Source organism: Sinocyclocheilus anshuiensis, unplaced genomic scaffold (genome assembly GCF_001515605.1).
Source record: "Sinocyclocheilus anshuiensis isolate Anshui unplaced genomic scaffold, SAMN03320099.WGS_v1.1 scaffold506, whole genome shotgun sequence".
NCBI lineage: Eukaryota > Metazoa > Chordata > Actinopteri > Cypriniformes > Cyprinidae > Sinocyclocheilus > Sinocyclocheilus anshuiensis.
The window spans coordinates 239,727-256,794 of NW_015544144.1; the positions used below are offsets into that span (position 1 = coordinate 239,727).

Genomic DNA, 17,068 nt, shown 5'->3' on the forward strand with positions numbered 1-17,068 from the left:
TGACCATATAACAGCTTAAAATGTTATCTGATCAAATGAAAAAAATATATACAAGACAAACTAACATATTTTGTTAATAAAATAAAAAATATATATTTTTTTCAAATAAAATAATGGCGTTTTTTTAAGAATTAAAAATAATCTGATTTTGGAGTTTGACAATGAACACACTGCAATCATGCTTTGGACGGCCCATATAAACGAGCAAAAATGCATTACATATCTTGAAATAATAATTTCTAAACATTAAACATTGACTGTCAGTCTTTGTTCACCTGTTTCTCGTTGTTTCTCATTAAAATTCATTAAAGTAAATAGTGTAAATTACATCGCTAATGTCATAGAATAGCACATTGTAACGCAGTGGAGTTTAAAACCAGTTGCTGTCTTCACTAGTTAGTGAAGCATTAAAAAAAAAAACCTATCTAAACTGATAAATAACAGATTGGAGATTAAAATAATAGCCGATTTGTTTCATTTTAAATGATAAATAAAAACAGAGATGAAAAATTTACTTATGCCAGAATTTTAATTTTACTATGGCAAAATAAATGTTCATTGATATCTTCAAAAGATTTTTGAATTTTGGCACACTTTGTATTCTATATAATGTTGATATGGTAACTAATAAATACTATAAATTTTGTTATGCTAGCATGTGTGGAAATATTCAAACCATGTGTGTTACAACTAACCCCGCGTTACTTTGTGTCCCGCGCTCCCCTACTCCAGGAACGTGGTTGGGAACCACTGCTCTGAAAATGAAATATGCCTTTGTCAGATTGATATTTATGAACCAATCCTGTTTTAATCAGAGACAAATGTGTTTCAGCATCAACATTCTGAGACTGTGTCCTAAACATGAAATTCAAGACCGCAGTCATTTTTCAGCACTAGACAATACCAGCTGTAAAAGGAGGCACTTCCTCTGTGGCTCCTTTCTCTAACAAATAATTCCTGCCTCATCAGAACAATGACAATGGCTTCTGCATTTCTATAATCTAATGCAAATGTGACACTGGTGAGTATTACATTAACAGCCATTTTATATAATAAACCTATGGGCTTCACAAAGTCCCCGTGATAGGGTCCAGCATCCCCGCAACGCAACAGAGGACAAGGGGTTTGGAGAATGGATGGGTGGATGGATGGATCTATATGCTTCATAAATTATCCAAATGCGATATATTTTCTTTTCTGTCCTGCAATATCTGATTTTTTTAAGGACATACTCAGATTAAAGCAGTAAGACTGCATTCCTGCTGTGCAAAGTAATATCCTCAATTGCAGTGTGCATCTACTAAACTCCTCATGTGGAGACCTCATCTGCAAGGCTATTGAAGCAGCTGAAAATAATTCTGACGATATCTGTAAGTGTGTAGCTCAATCTAACAATATAACCCATAAGCAGTCATTGGGTAATTATAAAATATATATATTAAGACGGTAATATGCAATGGTCAATTGTAATTATGTGAAGAGCACTTCAACCTCGCCAAACCTCAAGAAGCCATGTATTGGAAGAATGTAATACTTTCCAAGATATAACTGAGCTAGGCTAAATATTTAATTTAAATATTTAATCACTAACTGGAATATCACTGCAAAGCAGTCGTGCATATTTTATTTTGATTTCAAATCTTGATGGTTTGGCCAGAAATGGAAATAAACTCTATCTTGTCTATTATATTATGCTGTTCCACCTAAGAATTCCCTGTTGATTTCTGAAACTAACCGGAAAATTCAAAAACTGACACTTTCAAAAGGTTTAATTAGAATATGATTGGATTATGTGTGCTCAGGAGAATATGTTATTACTCTTTGATTCATTCAAGTACCAACTTTGTTATGGATGTTTCTCCTCAAATTACTTGGGAGAAATAAAAACAGAAACAAATGAGCCAAGTGTTGACATACAGTGATTTAGAACAGTTTGGTCTTGGAATAATTTGATGATAAATTAATTTCTGTTTATTATGAAATAAATTACTTTTGATTGCAGACTTGCAAAGCATGAGACATTGAGTTAAGTCCTCTTCTGAGACTCTAAAGGAGGCACACATAAGATTACTGAACATTTTCTGAGAAGAACCATTTGGGTGGTTTTTATTACTTGGATGATTTTGCATTTTATATATTTAAAACCAGGTTGTATATGAGAGTGTTTTTGTGTTTATGTCCAGGAGCATGCTTGAAGGTATATTAACTGAAGGCTGCACAAGTGCAAGAATGCAGTGTTTACTTCTGAGGGATCTTCAACACTGCGAGCATGGTGTTGATGCTATGGGAAAGCTTTTATCGTGGATCTGTGTCTGAAGAACATGTAGACACACTAATCTTCCAAAACACCAAAGCCAGCGAATTCGTAAGCAGGCGATAATGAGGACGAAGATGAGGAGAGAGAGAGCAACAACACCTCTTGTCTCTCCACTGACTACCTCTGCAACTATCTGTCATATTCACAGAACTACCGGTACGTGAAATTTTTTAAGTGAATGCCATCAGTGCAGAATTATGACGAATGTCGATCTAGAATGATGTAAAAGTCGCATGAATTCCATTTTTGGTTGTTCAGGCTACAGTCACATTGCAAAACATCGGACCTGAATCAGATTTAGGACCACATATGGAAGTGGCCCAAATCAGAATTGAAAAGATCAGATTCCATGTGGTTTGTGCGGTTCACATTGTCATGAAACTAAACGATCTGAGTCGCACATAAGCAAAAACATTGGATTTGGGTCACATTTTGCAGTGTGAACCGCCTCAGAGACTCAGATCATGGGGCTCGCAGATGGAGTTACTGAAAGAGCCAGAGACAGGTGACCCCCCAACTGACTCCAAAGGTCCCACTCTGGATTTGAAAGCCCACTCTGCGATTTATTCCAATGCAGATGAGCAACCAAGCAAACGGGCCGTCACTGGCTGTTCCATGAGAGTCATGGTCACCTGCGGATATCTGTGGTTAAACCTGTCGGGGATTAAGGAAAAGGAAAAAGCCTTTCTGCTGGATGCCTCATTACTCACAGGGTCTTTGCTGGGATTCTGTTCACAGGCTTGGAGGATGGGGCCTCCTTTCAGGATCCAGCCCCACTACCAACATATCAGTGGTGTGCGGTGGTGTTCGGAAATGAGAAGTCCTCAAAGGATTTTTATTTTTTTTAATCAAATGTAAATGTATGTCCTAGTCACATTTTCTTGGTTAAATAAACATTACTTACACTATCAGAAAAAGAAATATATATACAGTCGTGGTCAGAATTATTGGCACCCTTGGTAAATATGATCAAAGAAGGCTGTGAAAATAAATCTGCATTGTTTTTGCATTTATTAAAATAATAACACAGCAGTATAATTTAAACAATATATTTTATTTGTGAACTTATGTTCAGCTATTCTTTTTAATAGTTAACTTTTATTTTTGAATTTTTCAGATCATCAGTCATTAAGGCACGGTAAATATTGGTCACAGACGCTGAGTTTTACTTAAAATGCCACCAAGCTGATTGCTCACAAAAAACTCCCACTCATGATGTTTTCAGGCCATTTTAAGTCTTATTTTGACGTAACAAAGGGATTATATCTAAGTGTTTGAGTTGTTTACTTACTTTTTAATTAGTCTTCCCATTAACACCATTATATTGTTCATTCAGACTGATTTGCGAATGCGGAACTCGCACGAAAACAAGAGGCGGGATTTATTGCACGAACCAATGAACCACAGCTGAACATAACCAGTCATATCCAATCATATCGCGATGGAGGCATTGTGACTTTCCCCCATTCATTCTCAATTACCCCCCAGTAAATTCACGGCATGCTAGGGGGTCTCTGTTAATAGTCAATGGGCTCCGGGGAGGCAAGCCTCCGCTGTAACTTTACCTGCGGGTGTCGCTGTTGGACAGTGTTACTTTAGAAAAACGAGTAATTTATACACTTTTTAATGTTATACTTTGTAAATATGGGTGTTGTTTTATTACTGTACTACAATTTTTTTTTCTCATCCGATATTTTGAGGAGACACTGCCTCCTCAGAGGAAACGCCCTGCCTCCTAAGTATTATGGTAAGTTTTATACATTTTACATTATTAACACTTCAGAACATTCATTAATCAACATTAAACAATCATTCTCACTGGTAATTATCAAATACTTATAGTCATCACCAGTGTTGGGAGTAACGCATTACAAAAGTAATAATATGACAGTAGTATATTACTTTTTGCTGTAACGCAGTAATATAACGCATTACTAATAAAATTTGGGTAATATTATTACTCGTTACAATCTCAGTAACGCAAGTTACAACAACATATTTTAACTCAAAATTAAATGGTGAATTTACCAACACCGCAAAACAGCACCGGAGAAAAAATTCCGCGGGTAAAATAGTTTGTCTATTTCCTGTTGCTTGAATTAGATGGTTGAGATGACTGCAGAGATGGATTCTACATTTGTGAGATGGACACACTCCTGTTATTTTCAGTTCGTCGGAGAAAAGGATAAGAATGCATAGTCAGGTGCAATATGTGCGACACCAAACTCTCAACATCGAGAAATAGCACGAGTAAAACCTGGAAACACTGGACTGGTGCCACTAACACTAAGCTATTGGAGAGCTGCGGGGTCGGAGAAGAGAAAAAAGGCGGCGGACGAGCGCAGACAAGCAACAAAAATTAAGTTTATTAGCCTAATTAACAGATTAACAAAACGAAAGGAAAAGACTGAGATTAAATAGGCTAATTAACAGATTAACAAAACGAAAGGAAAAGACAGAGATATGATGCTGAGTTTGGTTCACAGGCTTTTGTGTAGCGTGGCGCTCTACGAAAGTCCACGGAAAGGAAACGAGATGACAGAAATAAAAGTAAACACATTGCAGTCTCGTATGATCTGTATGACCAAAAATGACAGAGTATTTTTGTTTGTTTGTTTCCGCTGTTCGATCGCGCCAGCGCCTCACGCACACACATAGCCTACATCATTACAAACGTTGCAGCCTGTTCATTATCAGAATAAAATACAGTCAGTCAACCAAACATATAGATACACTGGCTAATTTAAATAGTGCGTGCTGCGTAGTACAATCCGTGCCGTTCAGCCTGAGCTCGGGCCAAACACACATTTGCTCATGTGACGAGGATGTTTTTTCTTTTCTTCTGAAACCATTCAAAATAGCCTATAGGCTAGGTATTGTGTTTATTGTTTGTACATTATAACACTTCGCTTTATTTACCTGTGTTATTTATGAATGTAATAATGCGGTTTGTGCTTATCTGTGTTTAACCTAAACTACAACGTAACATAGACCTACATACCGGTATCTAAATATGATTTTGTAATTTTATGCTATATAGACCTAACCACATTACCCTCCACTGGATGTAAAATGAGCAGCCAGCAATAAACTACATTTTGGCATTTTATAATACTTCTGTGGACATTTTGGTGAAAGTAACTCAAAAGTAGTGTAACGCATTACAATTCAGAGACAGTAATATTGTAATGTAATAAGTAACTCAAAAGTAACTCAAAAGTAGTGTAACGCATTACATTCAGAGACAGTAATATTGTAATGTAACTAATTAAACAGTAACTAGTAATATATAATTTATTACATTTTGGAACACTGGTCATCACTATTAATAAAACATAAACACGTAATTATCCAATTCGAACATAATCCCCTTATACACAAGACAATAGTGTCACCAGCTTCCAGCTGCACTGCACCGGCGTGACCCAAACATCACCATATTTCAAGTACAACTGCGCGGCTGCTTCAGACAATTGAATTTGATGATGTCTATTGCAGGCGCCGTTTTAATGTCGTGGTTGACGTGTCATGTCTCTAGACCTGGTTTGGCCGGATTGCCGTGTTTTTACACATGCTTCAGACTCCGGTGCACACTGAAGGCGTTCCCATAGCATCAAAACCACGACGCAGCGTCTCGTTCTCTGAGCATACGTAACCCTGAGACATTTTGTTGTTAAGGGCCTCTGTGTTACATCCTGTCTGTCAGCCACTGCATGATTGTTCCACTTCGTTCCCTGCACACAAATACTTGTACAAATATACTCTGAAAATAGGTTAAACATTAGCAAAGCTGCAACAGTCATAGTTCCCATGTCACAAGAAATCGCTGCTAATCGCCCCACAAGATAATAAAATAATAAAATTAAAAATCTGTCATTTATTCATCCTTTTGTGAATTCTAAACACGTCTTTTTCCCCTTTTGGAACACAAAAGAAGATATTTTTAATAATGTCCTTGTGCGCTGTACTAGGACACAGTGTGACACAGCATTATGAAATGATTTACAATAGTAACATTGTACTTAACATTATAGTGAACCAACTTATAACAAGTAAATTGAATTAACTAACAACAATAACAATATGTAACTGTATTTACTGAACTAAACCTTTTTTCGGAGCTAAATATGAGCAGTGTCAACTCATGAAAAGTGTTCTGCAACAATGCTAGGGTGTTATCAGTAGTTGTCTGGGTGTTTTTCATTTTTTCTTTTTAGTTGCTATGGTGCTCTGAGTGGTTGTGCACTATATATTCAAAATATATATTTTTTTTAAGTAATGAGGATAGTAATGCTGTCAGACTTTTGGACCCGTTTTGCCCCCGTAGTTCTTCATGTGCTTCCTTTTATGTTCTTTTTCCTGTTCTTGTTTTGTTTGATTGCCTTATGATTCCTTGCACCTGAGTTTCTTATTATCCTGTGTATATTAGTTCCTGTCTGTTCCTTAGTTCTTCGTCGGGTCTACTCGTTGAGTACGTGTGTGTGCATTGTGCCTATTGTGTGGATTTCCCCTGTGTTCTATGGATTAAAGACTACTGATTGTACTGCATGTTTCCCTTGTGCTCTTTCCAACAGCGTACCGTGACAGAAGACCCGACCTACACAGTCACCTCCGTGTTTTCCCCTCCGTTTGTTTTCTCGTTTTTCCTAGTGTCTTTTTTTCCGTTTTCATGGATCCCTTCTCCCATCCGGAATACCACCTCCTCCTCCTGCTGGAGCACTCGTTGAGTACTTGTGTGTGCATTGTGCCTATTGTGTGGATTTCCCCTGTGTTCTATGGATTAAAGACTACTGATTGTACTGCATGTTTCCCTTGTGCTCTTTCCAACAGCGTACCGTGACAGAAGACCCGACCTACACAGTCACCTCCGTGTTTTCCCCTCCGTTTGTTTTCTCGTTTTTCCTAGTGTCTTTTTTTCCGTTTTCATGGATCCCTTCTCCCATCCGGAATACCACCTCCTCCTCCTGCTGGAGCAGGGGGAGAGATCGCTCGATGGCCATACCAGACTTTTCCTGGTTCTCGCTGCTCTAACCAGCTATCCGGAAAACGCGCTCTGTGCGTTCTACGATGCCAGTTTAAACATCTCGTGCAGAGCGCTGTCGTCCGAAGATGGTCCTCGAGCGAATTTTGCCGCCTTTGTGGAGTGGACACTCCTGTTCCCAGGAGAATCTCGCCAGTTCCACTCCCAACCCAGTGCCCAGCCCACCATCTCCCCGATGTGCGGAACGCATTCCTGAGCCCACCGTTGACGGAGAGCCGCAGCCCGCCGCGACCGACGAGCCATCGCCGCACGGAGCGACAGTGCTGAGGATCGCCACGGAGCCGGAGCTGCAAATGATGTCAGTCAAGGTGCGAGAGCCGGCAACAGAAAGTGTGGAGTGGAGCTCCACCCACTGTACCGCGGCTGAGGGTGAGCTGATAATACATCTGTGACTGCTGGACTTTGAGGAGGACCTCATAGACTGGGAAACAGAGCTGGAACCCGACTTTCCCCCTCTCCTCTCTCTTTCGTCCCCACTGGTCCCGTCCAGCCCTGAGTGGGTTCCCGTTTCCCAGTTCAGCCCGGAGAGGGTACCTGTTCCCACATCCAGCCCAAGGGGGGCTCCTGTTCATGAGTTCAGCCCTGAAAGGCCAGAGGCTCACAAATGCCCGACCTCTTACCCACTCCTGCCTCCTCCTCCGCTGTCATCTGGCAGCCCCTCTGCTCGCCCTCAGCCCACCATCAGCACGGTGCAAGCTCCACAGGACTGCCATTCTCCAGCATCACCGGGGCTGTAGCATCCCTTGACTCCGCCTCTAGCCTCTAAGTCCCGGACTCTGCCTCGGCCCGTGGACCCATCGGCTCCACCATGGCTCCTAGCTCCCTCTTCTCCGCCGTGGCCCGGCAGTCCACTAGCTCCAGCGGGCTCCCTCGTCCCTCCGGCTCCGCCTTGGTCTGGCGTCGACCATCCTGCTCGGGACTCCACTCCTCCGGCTGCGCCACGTCCCTTCGTTGCTCCGGCTCCGGCTCCGTTAGGCTTCTTCATCCCTTCGGCTCCTCCTCAGTCCTCTGTCGCTCCGGCTCCACCGCGGCTTTTCGGATCCACGCCTCTGCGTCAGTCGCCGGCGATATCTGCTCCGCCTTGGCCCTCCGGATCCTCCCCGTCGCCCTGGCTCATCGGCTCTCTGTCTCCGCCTCGGGCTCCTCCACCACCTGCTCCGCCACCGTTGGTCGGCCCCCTGGAGTCTGCGGCCATTCCTCCTCCATGGCTCCTCCCTCCGTCGGCTCCACCGTGGGTCGCCATCATGGCTGTGGACTGGGTCCTGCTTGGCTCCTCCTGCTCCAAGCCCCTCCTGTCTCCTCCCTCCTTTGTCTCCCCCATGGTCTCTGTATGCCGGCCCCCTGCCGGGTGTCCGTCCTCCTCCTGAGCTTCCTCCCAAGTTCCCACCCATCCCTCCTTCTATTGTATCTACGGTGCGAGGACGCACCTTCTGGGAGGGGGCAAAATGTCAGACTTTTGGACCCGTTTTGCCCCCGTAGTTCTTCCTGTGTTTCCTTTTATGGTCTTTTTCCTGTTCTTGTTTAGTTTGCCTTATGATTCCTTGCACCTGAGTTCCTTATTATCCTGTGTATATTAGTTCCTGTCTGTTCCTTAGTTCTTCGTCGGGTCTACTCGTTGAGTACGTGTGTGTGCATTGTGCCTATTGTGTGGATTTTTTTTTGTTCTATGGATTAAAGACTATTGATTATACTCCACATTTCCCTTGTGCTCCTTCCAACAGCGTACCGTGACAAATGCATTACTTTTAAAAAAAAATTTACAACAAAATATCTGAGTTACTTTTTCCAAGTAAATAGCACACATTACTTGTTTTTTTATTTATTAACTAATGCCTCTTCTGTCCCCATGCTGAAATAAATAATAAAAAAAAGGTATAAATTTAACTTCACTGTTGCTACTTTTTTTCTCTTGTCATGGTAAAGTTATGGTAACCACAACGGCCTTTATTCACAGTTTTACATTTAATCAACAGTATCTGATAATCAAATAATGATTTCACTGGATTACACATAGAATGCCGTTTCTCTCATATGTCTCCCCAAAAAGAATGCTTTAAAACCATTTTTTTTCCTAAACCAAATTAACATCTTTTACAGAGGGGACAGTGGTAAGCTACTGTAATTTAGCACGTGACAGAAATATATCAGTTAACTCAACCTCTCATGTAATAAATAAGTGCCAACTTACTACTAAGTAAGTGCTATCTGGATACGAATGCATGTTAATGCCAGGTGTTAAGGAGGCCTATGATATTCTGGTCTCTAAATATGGTGCGGGTCCTTTCTTCACTGTAAGTCTACATTTTATGTGCAAACAGCATTCTACTTAGGAATGAGAGTAAATAACAAATTCAGTATGTTACAGTAGTCATATCATGAAATCAGTACAATCACTACTACTCTTATCACCAACAATTGAGAGTAACTGTCAGCAGTGGTGGCGAGACTTAGAAAGAGCAACCGTCTGGTGCAGGACCTTCTCCCCACTAAGTTAAATCATCACCCTCAATCTGTAATGCCATTCTGTGCTCCAAAGAGAAGTGAACCCCAGAGAGCACCAAGGTCAGTGTCCAACTCGAATCCGAATTACAGTCAGGAATGAGTATAGTAACCAGTGTCCAGTATAGAGCGAGTTCTGTTAGATAATGTCTGTAGTTAGGCAACTCTCACGCTCTTGCTATCACACCTCTTGCTCAGCAGTGACCATGTGACCCCACCAACCCTTGCGGTAAAACAAATGAGGAGATCTCAACAGTTTAATTTCTCATCATGGGGCCAGTGGTCAATACCAACCCATTTTGTGTTCCTTTAATCATTCCTTTTTCCTTTCCTTACAAACATATTATCCTTCTTCCTGCTTGTCTCATCTGTTTTTCTGTTGCTTGTGCTGCTCTTTTTCTTTTCTTTCTTTTTAACTATAACAAATAAGTTTTCGGCTTTCTCTTTAGCCAAAGACCCCAGTGAGCCTGTTTTCAATTTAGCTTTCATCTGTGTGCTTTCTTCTGCTTTCGATCATTCTCTTTTTGGCTATAAATTGCCATTCAGTTCTCTTCTATCTCAAAGGTCCAGCAATTTTAAACATGTATCAAAGCAGTCAATAGCTTTTCTTTGGGTGTACCGCTGGCATTAGAGAAGTGTAGTGAAGCCTGTTGCACATAACCAATTATCAGTAGTTTTAAGACCACAAGCACAGACGAACAGAATCACATGAATGACAGAATCACATTTGACAAAGTAAGTCTGATGATAATAAACACTTCCTGTTTTCAAATATTGTGCAAAAACTGTTTGTACACTGCAAAAAATGGCTTATCTTACTTAGTATTTTTGTCTTGTTTCTAGTCAAAAGATCTTAAAATTCTTAAGATAAAGAAAGGGAAAAAAACGAAATTAAGTGCATTTTGCTTAAAACAGGTAAAATTATCTGCCAGTGGGGTAAGTAAAATATTCTTAAAACAAGAGTATTTTACTTACCCCACTGGCAGATAATTTTACCTGTTTTAAGCAAAATGCACTTAATTTCGTTTTTTTCCACTGGAAACAAGACTAAATATCTTAAGTAATTTGGCTTATCTAGTAAAAGTATCTTGATTTAAGATATTTTGACTAGAAACAAGACAAAAATACTAAGTAAGATAAGCCATTTTTTGCAGTGTACTATTTTACCCCCGTAATTTCAGCATGCATGTCAACTGCTTTAATTAAATTATATAAGCCTATATTACATGTATAACTGTATTTACATGTTTGCATTTAGCAGATGCCTTTAAATTAAGTTATATTGTTTATTAAGCTTTTACTCTTAACAGAAATTGTCACTTTAAAGCTTCAATATTTAACAGCCGGCTTTAACTTCCATGTCCAAGTCTATACAGTATGTGCTATCAGTTTTGCATTGTACTCTCTTGTGAGAGACTCGGCAGTTGCTCTCGATGCTTTCTTTAGAAACACAAAATTTCCATTCTACTGAACGGTTAATGAAGCAGTAAAATGTTTCTCGACAGATTACACGTAGGTTACAACAACAGTACGAAACAGGAATTCATATTGCTGGTTTACAGGTACAATATCTCCTCGTATTGTGAGCAATACGGCACCTCGCTGAGCTTTCTCTGTGGCAATTCCCATCCATTAGCTCTGAGCACTTCAGTTTTCAGAGGTTATCAGGGCCGGGACAGAGGGTGGCAATAATGAAGAGCAAGTAAAAGCAATGGGGAGAGAGAGAGAGAGACGGCTGGCAGCATCAAACTTATTGAACAGGAACAACCTCAATGAAAATTCACAATAGTGACAAGCTTGCTAACAAGAAAGCCCACATTAGTTTAAGATTTATATGCTGAATATTTATTGCTTATTGTGGGGAATAACTTTGTAAAAAAAAAAAAATCGATACTGGAAAATGAAACAGTGATTGATCACACTGAGAAACACTATAAATGTACACAAGCTTTAGTAAAGCGTTCTGCATTTTTAGAAAAAGAAAGAGAAAGGTAACTTCTTTCAGATTTTTTTCAAGTGATAACACATCCATTATCTCTATGACATGGTCTTATAGGATATAAGCACTTACGCTCACTGTACACAGCTGTACAGGTATTACTGTACTTTCACAACATTGTGACAGCCTACTACTAGTGTATTAAATAGCCTATCTTACCCGCATCTCCTGGGCCTCCTTCTGACCATCCCAGGCCCAGCTGCGCTTTGTGAAGTAGTTGACAGTGGCAAACTCAATGAGAGCAGAGAAGACAAAAGCATAGCACACTGCCATAAACCAGTCCATAGCTGTTGCATAGGCCACCTTTGGAAGTGAGTTCCGGGCACTTATACTCAATGTGGTCATGGTCAGGACAGTTGTGACACCTAAAAACAGAAATGGTTAAGTGTTAGAGGTCATGGTCAAGATAACAGAAAACGTAGAGCAATCTTTTTTACAACGTCAGTTGCTGTTTTAGTTAGTGACTAGGAATTTACCAGCAGTGACTAGGAAATGATGTGAAAGAATAATGCCACGCTAAATGGAACATCAGGTTGCAACCCAACGCAGTACCAATATTGTTTAACGCAGTGGTTCCCAACCATGTTCTTGGAGCCCCCCAACACTGCACATTCTGCATCTCTACTTTGTCTGACACACCCATTTCAGGTCTTGGAGTCTCGACTAATGAGCCGATGATCTGAATCAGGTGTGTTTGATTAAGGAGACATGAGCTGCGTCCGAAATCGCATACTTCCATACTATATAGTAGGCGAAAAACAGTATGCGAGGCGAGTAGTATGTCCGAATTCATAGTATTCGAAAAACAGTAGGCGAGAAGTACCCGGATGACCTACTACTTCCGCCCGAATTCCGTAGCATGCATACGATGGACACTTTACTATCCCATGAGGCCACGGGAGAGGAGGCGTCATATTCGAAAATGGCGGAAGGCGGCGACGCGGCTCTTTTCAAGTGTAAGTACCTCAGGGAAAAACGTTGTTCATTGTGGTTAAATTGCACTTGTTTAACATGATCTAAGTGAACGGCTGACTTATTGAAAGTTTAAACATTGTAAATCGATGAGATGATTTCGTGAATCGGCTGTAAAAAGATGTTTAATCATTGTTATTACTGAGCACATCAAGTTAACGAACAGATCGAGCTAGTGTCAATGCTGTTGTACATCAGCTTGTTAACTGCTTTTTTTAACGGAGACGTTCGTTGTTAAGCAGTTTAATGAGTAAACATGTAAAATGTAATTTTATTCAGGTGCTGTTGACACTGAACGTAGTAAATCCTAACACTTCAAGCAAAGGTCTTACTGCCTTTTTATGCTTGATTTCTGTGCATTTATTGTGACAGAGCAGGGACTTGAGGGCAAAATTTCTGCCGCTCAAGTCAAAAGAAAGTGGGAGAACCTAAAACAAAAATATAAAGTAAGATTTTTTTTTTAATTAGTTCACCCCAAAATTTTTATTAGTTCATGATTTGATCATGCTAATGTTTTTCCATGTCATAGTAATGCAGTAATCTAATGAATGTAATTGACTGTCTTGATATTGTGCTTTTCAGACCCGGGATATCCAACAAAGATATCGAGGAACTTCCCCTCGTGGTCGGTGATGGCCTGCAGCTGAACAGAGTGGAACAGCTTCCTATTACAATAGCATGGGGCATCACTTGCTGGTGGCTTGATCCGGATGTGGCATCCGTCTATTGCACCAGCTACCATGTGGAAAACTGGAGACCCAGCCAGCTGGGCAAAACCTGCCCCCACTGCCTCCAGGTCATCCGGGGTCAAATATCTAAAAATTCTTAAATCAAGATACTTTTACTAGATAAGCCAAATGACTTAAGATATTTAGTCTTGTTCCCAGGGAAAAAAACGAAATTAAGTGCATTTTGCTTAAAACAGGTAAAATTATCTGCCAGTGGGGTAAGTAAAATACTCTTGTTTTAAGAATATTTTACTTACCCCACTGGCAGATAATTTTACCTGTTTTAAGCAAAATGCACTTAATTTCGTTTTTTTCCACTGGAAACAAGACTAAATATCTTAAGTAATTTGGCTTATCTAGTAAAAGTATCTTGATTTAAGATATTTTGACTAGAAACAAGACAAAAATACTAAGTAAGATAAGCCATTTTTTGCAGTGTACTATTTTACCCCCGTAATTTCAGCAATCATGTCAACTGCTTTAATTAAATTATATAAGCCTATATTACATGTATAACTGTATTTACATGTTTGCATTTAGCAGATGCCTTTAAATGAAGTTTAAATGAATGTTTATTAAGCTTTTACTCTTAACAGAAATTGTCACTTTAAAGCTTCAATATTTAACAGCCGGCTTTAACTTCCATGTCCAAGTCTATACAGTATGTGCTATCAGTTTTGCATTGTACTCTCTTGTGAGAGACTCGGCAGTTGCTCTCGATGCTTTCTTTAGAAACACAAAATTTCCATTCTACTGAACGGTTAATGAAGCAGTAAAATGTTTCTCGACAGATTACACGTAGGTTACAACAACAGTACGAAACAGGAATTCATATTGCTGGTTTACAGGTACAATATCTCCTCGTATTGTGAGCAATACGGCACCTCGCTGAGCTTTCTCTGTGGCAATTCCCATCCATTAGCTCTGAGCACTTCAGTTTTCAGAGGTTATCAGGGCCGGGACAGAGGGTGGCAATAATGAAGAGCAAGTAAAAGCAATGGGGAGAGAGAGAGAGAGACGGCTGGCAGCATCAAACTTATTGAACAGGAACAACCTCAATGAAAATTCACAATAGTGACAAGCTTGCTAACAAGAAAGCCCACATTAGTTTAAGATTTATATGCTGAATATTTATTGCTTATTGTGGGGAATAACTTTGTAAAAAAAAAAAAATCGATACTGGAAAATGAAACAGTGATTGATCACACTGAGAAACACTATAAATGTACACAAGCTTTAGTAAAGCGTTCTGCATTTTTAGAAAAAGAAAGAGAAAGGTAACTTCTTTCAGATTTTTTTCAAGTGATAACACATCCATTATCTCTATGACATGGTCTTATAGGATATAAGCACTTACGCTCACTGTACACAGCTGTACAGGTATTACTGTACTTTCACAACATTGTGACAGCCTACTACTAGTGTATTAAATAGCCTATCTTACCCGCATCTCCTGGGCCTCCTTCTGACCATCCCAGGCCCAGCTGCGCTTTGTGAAGTAGTTGACAGTGGCAAACTCAATGAGAGCAGAGAAGACAAAAGCATAGCACACTGCCATAAACCAGTCCATAGCTGTTGCATAGGCCACCTTTGGAAGTGAGTTCCGGGCACTTATACTCAATGTGGTCATGGTCAGGACAGTTGTGACACCTAAAAACAGAAATGGTTAAGTGTTAGAGGTCATGGTCAAGATAACAGAAAACGTAGAGCAATCTTTTTTACAACGTCAGTTGCTGTTTTAGTTAGTGACTAGGAATTTACCAGCAGTGACTAGGAAATGATGTGAAAGAATAATGCCACGCTAAATGGAACATCAGGTTGCAACCCAACGCAGTACCAATATTGTTTAACGCAGTGGTTCCCAACCATGTTCTTGGAGCCCCCCAACACTGCACATTCTGCATCTCTACTTTGTCTGACACACCCATTTCAGGTCTTGGAGTCTCGACTAATGAGCCGATGATCTGAATCAGGTGTGTTTGATTAAGGAGACATGAGCTGCGTCCGAAATCGCATACTTCCATACTATATAGTAGGCGAAAATTTTAAAGCGTTCAACATGCAGTGTTGGTGGGGCTTCAGGAATGTAGTTGGGAACCCTTGGTTTAACGAATGGAAAAAAAAAGTCACTGAAAAATGAAACACTGAAATGTATTAATATATGCAATATATATATGCAATCATTTATTGAATTAACATTAATTATTAATGCAATAACTTGTAAAAAAAAAAAAAAAAAAAAAAAAAAAATCTTTGTTTTTTTATGCAATAATTTATTGAATTAACATTAATTATTAATGCAATAACTTGTAAAAAAAAAAAAAAAAAAAAAAAAAAAACCTTTGGTTGCATTGTATTATTTGTTCCATTGCTGTCTAAATCCATAATAGTTCTGTGACATATTTTTGGATCGGGACCCACTTGTTGAGAACCACTGTGTTAAAGGAATAGTTCAAAATGAAAATGTTGTTATCATTTACTCCTCATATCATTCAAATCCTGTTTGAGTTTCCTTTCATGGAACACAAAAGCAGATTGTTAGAGTTGCTTTTTTCCAGACAAAGTCAAATCAAGTAAAATGAAAGATTGTGATTTGTACTGTCAAGCTTCAGAAAGCACTGTAAAAGCAGTTCATATGACTTCTGAAGATTTCTGTAGTTATGCAATAGCATTGTGCGTGAAGCCATCACTGAAAATCTATGTAGGGTCATGGAAATGCAGGAGCCTATCCCAGCATCTCGGCCCATAGACAGGGAAACATCCTGAATAGATGGACTTACACTTTCACACCTATCAACAATTTAGTGTTTCCAGTTCACCTATGCTAATGTCTTTGGATTGTGGCAGGAATCAGAACACCTGGAGGAAACCCATGCCAACATGCAAACTCCACACAGAAAGGTCTTAAACCAGAACGGTTCTTGAGATGACAGCACTATCAACTGAGCCACCACGCCACCCTGGTTTCTACCACAGCTTGAGTAAAGCTCAAAAAACATTACATGATAATGTAATGTATATGGTAGTCTATGGTCTTAAAACATCTTTTACAACTGTGATTAGAAAGTTTGCTGAATATTTGTGAGAGTTTCAAGGACAGGTGCATTTATAATATATACCACTTTATTTGTAAGGTGTTTTAGTTGATTTCACCTCCAATGAAAGCTCTTGTCACTGGGATTCATGCTAATGTGCAAAGTGTCATAGGCTAAAAAGAAGCATCCTAATAAGTCATGGGAGCTTTTAAAGGAACTGGGAGTAAACACTGGGAATGTGTTGCTCTGAAACCACAGTGACATTCATAAGAAAATAGAATGGCCCTTAGATTGCAACATATATCAGTGATGAGTGGTGACTTTTTTATCTGGGTATGCTGTCTAATTTATTAATTTATCAGAGACAACAAATAAGAAACTCCATTGCAGGTGTCGATGGTGATTCTTATTTAGTGTTTCTTGCACACACACACACACAGACACACACACACACACACACACACACAAACACACACA

At 39.7% G+C, this 17,068-nt stretch overlaps 1 protein-coding gene and 1 long non-coding RNA gene across 2 annotated transcripts in view; one reads left to right on the forward strand and one right to left on the reverse strand.

Annotated features, from left to right (window-relative positions):
* LOC107695105 (gamma-aminobutyric acid receptor subunit alpha-3-like) overlaps nt 1–17,068 on the reverse strand; it is a 197,728-nt gene that overhangs the window by 7,571 nt on the left and 173,089 nt on the right. Inside the window, exon 9 of the mRNA XM_016494913.1 lies at nt 15,001–15,206. Within this exon, the coding sequence (XP_016350399.1) occupies nt 15,001–15,206 (206 nt within the window). The remainder of the gene's footprint in view (nt 1–15,000; nt 15,207–17,068) is intronic.
* On the forward strand, nt 12,699–13,629 carry LOC107695106 (uncharacterized). Its single transcript, XR_001634959.1, has 3 exons — nt 12,699–12,812; nt 13,108–13,274; nt 13,411–13,629. It is a non-coding gene; the product is annotated as an uncharacterized LOC107695106 (long non-coding RNA).